Source organism: Rhinopithecus bieti, unplaced genomic scaffold, assembly GCF_001698545.2.
Source record: "Rhinopithecus bieti isolate Rb0 unplaced genomic scaffold, ASM169854v2 scaffold_42598, whole genome shotgun sequence".
Lineage (NCBI taxonomy): Eukaryota > Metazoa > Chordata > Mammalia > Primates > Cercopithecidae > Rhinopithecus > Rhinopithecus bieti.
The window spans coordinates 140,858-145,935 of record NW_016817168.1 but is presented as its reverse complement, the minus strand read 5'-3'; the positions used below and the strand labels follow the sequence as shown (position 1 = coordinate 145,935).

At 47.6% G+C, this 5,078-nt stretch overlaps 1 protein-coding gene across 5 annotated transcripts in view; it reads right to left on the bottom strand.

The window, feature by feature from the left end:
* Nucleotides 1-3,428: 3,428 nt before the first annotated feature.
* The window catches only part of TYK2 (tyrosine kinase 2), a 31,842-nt gene continuing 30,192 nt past the window's right edge, over nucleotides 3,429-5,078 (bottom strand). For all 5 annotated transcript variants that reach the window (XR_001882215.1, XM_017855924.1, XM_017855927.1 and 2 more), the window contains 2 exons: nucleotides 3,952-4,062; nucleotides 3,429-3,868 (listed from right to left, as the gene is read on the bottom strand). Coding sequence is in view for 4 of the 5 variants with exons in the window: in XM_017855924.1 (XP_017711413.1) it covers nucleotides 3,734-3,868; nucleotides 3,952-4,062 (246 nt within the window). In the remaining variant the exon portion in view is untranslated. The remainder of the gene's footprint in view (nucleotides 3,869-3,951; nucleotides 4,063-5,078) is intronic.

Sequence of the window (5,078 nt, the reverse complement as noted above, 5' to 3'; positions counted from 1 at the left end):
ACAAAAATTAGCTGGGCATGGTGGCAGGCGCCTGTAATCCCACTACTGGGGAGGCTGAGGCAGGAGAATCACTTGAACTCAGGAGGTGGAGTTTGCACTGAGCTAAGACCATGCTATTGCACTCCAGCCTGGGTGACATAGTGAGACTCCTTCTCCAAAAAAAAAATAAATAAAATAAAAAATAAAAAATTAGCCAGGTGACGTGGCAGGAGCCTATAGTCCCAGCTCCTACGGAGGCTGAGGTGGGAGGATCACTTCAGCCTGGGAGGTCAAGGTTGCAGTGAGCTGTAATAGCACCACTACACTCCAGTGTGGGTGACAGAGCGAGACCCAGTCCCCACCCCCACAAAAAAGTCCTTTTGGGGATATTTAACTGCCTTTCACAAATGTGTCTGACTCATAATCTATCTCACCATCTCAAGTCACACAGGTTAAGTAGAAACACTTTGCCGAACACCAGAATAACAATAATACATTTTTTCTTTTTTTTTTCCAGTCTTGCTCTATTGCTCAGGCTAGAGTGCAGTGGTGCGATCTCAGCTCAATGCACTCTGCCTTCCAGTTCAAGTGATTCTCCTGCCTCAGCCTCTAGAGTAGCTGAGATTACAGGCGTGTGACACCACACCTGGCTAATTTTTGTCTTTTTTTCTCTCAAATCTTAATTTTGTTTCCTCAACAAGAACAAACTTGATAAATAACCAAGATTGTTCATGGTTTCAGACTCATTTTTTTTTTTTTTAAGTTCTAGGGTACATGTGCACAATGTGCAGGTTTGTTACATAGGTATACATGTGACATGTTGGTTTGCTGCACCCATTAACTCTCACTTACATTAGGTATTTCTCCTAATGCTATCCCTCCCGCAGGCCCCTACCCCACAACAGGCCGCGGTGTGGGTATGTGATGTTCCCTGCCCTGTGTCCAGGTGTTCTCATTGTTCAATTCCCACCTATGAATGAGAACATGCAGTGTTTGGTTTTCTGTCCTTGTGATAGTTTGCTGAGAATGATGGTTTCCAGCTTCATCCATGTCCCTGCAAAGGATATAAACNATTTTGTTTCCTCAACAAGAACAAACTTGATAAATAACCAAGATTGTTCATGGTTTCAGACTCATTTTTTTTTTTTTTTAAGTTCTAGGGTACATGTGCACAATGTGCAGGTTTGTTACATAGGTATACATGTGACATGTTGGTTTGCTGCACCCATTAACTCTCACTTACATTAGGTATTTCTCCTAATGCTATCCCTCCCGCAGGCCCCTACCCCACAACAGGCCGCGGTGTGGGTATGTGATGTTCCCTGCCCTGTGTCCAGGTGTTCTCATTGTTCAATTCCCACCTATGAATGAGAACATGCAGTGTTTGGTTTTCTGTCCTTGTGATAGTTTGCTGAGAATGATGGTTTCCAGCTTCATCCATGTCCCTGCAAAGGATATAAACTCATCCTTTTTTTATGGCTGCATAGTATTCCATGGTGTATATGTGCCACATTTTCTTAATCCAGTCTACCATTGATGGACATCTGGGTTGGTTCCAAGTCTTTGCTATTGTGAATAGTGCCACAATAAACATATGTGTGCATGTGTCTTTATTTTTTTTGAGACAGAGTTTTGCTCTTGTCACCCGGGCTGGAGTGCAATGGCTCGATCTTGGCTTACTGCAACCTCTGCCTCCTAGGTTCAAGTGATTCTCCTGCCTCAGCCTCCCAAGTAGCTGGGATTACAGGCGCCTGCCACAATGCCCAGCTAATTTTTGTATTTTTAGTAGAGACGGGGTTTTGCCATGTTGGGCAGGCTGGTCTCAAACTCCTGACCTCAACTGATCTGCCTGCCTCGGCCTTTCCAAGTGCTGTGCTGGGATTACAGGCGTGAGCCACTGTACCCAGCCAACTTCACTTTTTAAATTTTTATTTAAAAATAATATAGGCCAGGCGTAGTGGCTCACGCCTGAAATCCCAGCACTTTGGGAGGCCAGAGCAGGCAGATCACCTGAGGTCAGGAGTTTGACACCAGCCTGCCCAACGTGGTGAAACCCCGTCTCTACAAAAAATACAAAATTAGCCAGATGTGGTGATATATGCCTGTAATCCCAGCTACTCAGGAGGCTGAGGCAGGAGAATCGCTTGAACCCAGAAGCGGAAGGTTGCAATGAGCTGAGATAGCACCATTGCACTCCAACCTGGAGAACAAGAGCAAAACTCTGTCAAATAAATAAATAAATAAATAAATAAATAAATAAATAAATAAATAAAATAAATAAATGCACAGGGTCTCCCTATGTTGCCCAGGCTGGTCTCGAACTCCTGGACTCAAGGGATCCTCCTGTTTCAGCCTCCCAAAGTGCTGGGGTTACAGGCAATGAGCCACTGTACCCAGCCAACAATAATATTGTATATTTATTAAGCACTTGTTTGCATGTCTTTCTGTTAAGCATTTCACAGACACCACCTCATGAGCTCTTTACATGAGTCCTGTGAGATAGCAAGTGAGTAGTTATTGGCCAGGTGCAATGGCTCATGCCTGTAATCCCAGCACTTTGGGAGGTGGAGGCAAGTGGATCACCTGAGGTCAGGAGTTCAAGACCAACCTGGCCAATATGGGAACCCTCATCTCTACTAAAAATACAAAAATTTAGCCGGGCGTGGTGGTGGTCGCCTGTAGTCCCAGCTACTCGGGAGGCTAAGGCAGGAGAATGGCGTGAACCTGGGAGGTAGGGCTTGCAGTGAGCCGAGATCATGCCACTGCACTCCAGCCTGGGTGACAGAGTGAGACTCCGTCTCGAAACGTAAACAAAAACAAAAACAAAAACAAAAAACTTAGCTGGGTGTGGTAGCACATGCCTGTAATCCCAGCTACTCAGGAAGGCAGGAAAATTGCTTGAACCCGGGAGGCGGAGGTTGCAGTGAGCCAAGATCATGCCAGTGCACTCCAGCCTGGGCGACAAAGGGAGACTCCATCTGAAAACGAAAAAAGACTCCATCTCAAAAAAAAAAAAAAAAAAAAAAAGTGAGGCCTGGGGGGGGGGCTCACCACCATGTAATCCTAGAGGTTTGAGACACCAAGATGGATGCATTGCTTGAGCTCAGGATTTTGAGATCAGCCTGGACAACATGGCAAAACCCAGTCTCTACAAAAAGTACCAAAAAAACCAATTAGCCTGGTGTGGTGATGTAGGCCTGTGGTCCCAGCTACTGGGGAGGTTGAGGCCAGAGGATCACTTGAGCCCAAGAGGTGGAGGTTGCAGTGAGCTGAGATTGAGCCACTGCACTCCAGCCTGGGTGATAGAACCAGACCCTGTCCAAAAAAATAAAAATGTTAAACAGTTGAATCCAGCTACCTCTGCGCTGTCTCATGCTAGCTGCTGTCCACAGGAGACCAGACCCCCAGCTAACCCACCTTTCTGAAAGAGGGCTCCAAGAATCATGGGCTCCAGCAGAGGAAACAGGAGTTTATTACCAGATGGTGGAAATGGTGGGCCTCAAGTTTGAAAGCTGGGGGTTCAAGGGCCGGATTAGTGACCCTACACATCGTAGGTCCCTCAAAATCATGGTCAGGTTCACGGCCATGGAAGAAAAGTAAGTTCACAGAGGTGGGGTCTCCGGACAGGAGTAAGGCACAGGGTGTGGGTGAGGTTGACGTCCCCCTCTTGGTTTCATCCTGGGGCAGGGAGCAGAAGGCCCTGTCTGCAGCCACTGCCTGGTTCAATCCTCCCAGGCAGGGCTGCCATCGTGCCTCAGCACACACTGAACACGGAAGGGGCCTGGCCTCGGTACTTCTCATGGACTGTCTTCAGGATGGGTATGAGGTTCTCGAAGGTTGGGCGGAAGGACGCCTCTGTCTCCCAGCAGTTCTTCATGAGATGATAGACCTAGAAGGAAAAACCAGGGCTGGTGGGGGCTGCCCTCTCCACAGCAGGATGGTGGGGTCAGGGAAAGACAAAGGAAGTCTCACCTCACAGGGACATTTATCGGGTCGTGGCAGCCTCTCCCCTCGTTCCAGCAACTCGGTGAGTCTCAGAACTGTCATCTGACCCTGGGTGATGCCTATGAGCTCAAGGAATTTCTACAGGAGAAACAAGGCAAGCTCTTTTCAAGAGGCAATGAAAGCCGGGCGCAGTGGCTCATGCCTATAATCCCAGCACTTTGGGAAGCTGAGGCGGGTGAATCACCTGAAGTCAGGAGTTCAAGACCAGCCTGGCCAACATGGTGAAACCCCATCTCTACTAAAAATACAAAAATTAGCTGGGCGTGGTGGCAGGCGCCTATAATCCCAGCTACTTGGGAGGCTGAGGCAGGAGGATCGCTTGAACCTGGGAGATGGACGTTGCAGTGAGCTGATATTGTGCCATTGCACTCCAGCCTGGGCTACAAGTGAGAAACTCTGTCACAGAAAAAAGAAAAAAGAAATCACTCTGCAACTTCGTGAAATCGACTGCATGGGTTCTAATCCCACCTCTTACACTTCTCAGCTGTGTGACTTTGAATTTGATTTCACTTCTCTGGGCCTCAGTTTTCTCATCCGTAAAATAGGGTAATAACATCTGCCACCAGGGATTACTGTGAACGTTAAACTAATATTCATAGAGTAAGCCTGAGTCAGGTGTTTGCTGTTATTATTAAGCCTCACAGCAGGTTGTTCTTATCATCCAGAAATTTTTTTTGACACAGTCTCTCGCTCTTTCACCCAGGCTGGAGTGCAATGGCATGATCTGGACTCACTGCAACCTCCGCCTCCTGGGTTCAAGCAATTCTCCCTGCCTCAGCCTCCTGAGTAGCTGGGATTACAGGCACCTGCCACCACGCCCGGCTAATTTTTGTACTTTTAGTAGAGACGGGGTTTCGCCATGTTGGCCAGGCTGGTCTTGAACTCCTGACCTCAGGTGATCCACCCACCTCGGCCTCCCAAAGTGCTGGGATTACAGGCATGAGCCACCACTCCCAGTTTTTTTTTTTTTTTTTTTTTTCCCAGATACACGGTCTTGGGAGTCTGAGGCACGAGAATCACTTGGGCAACAAATATGAAACTCCATTAAAGTTTCACATTTAATGAAGGTGGAGGGAGGTGGAGGTTGCAGTAAG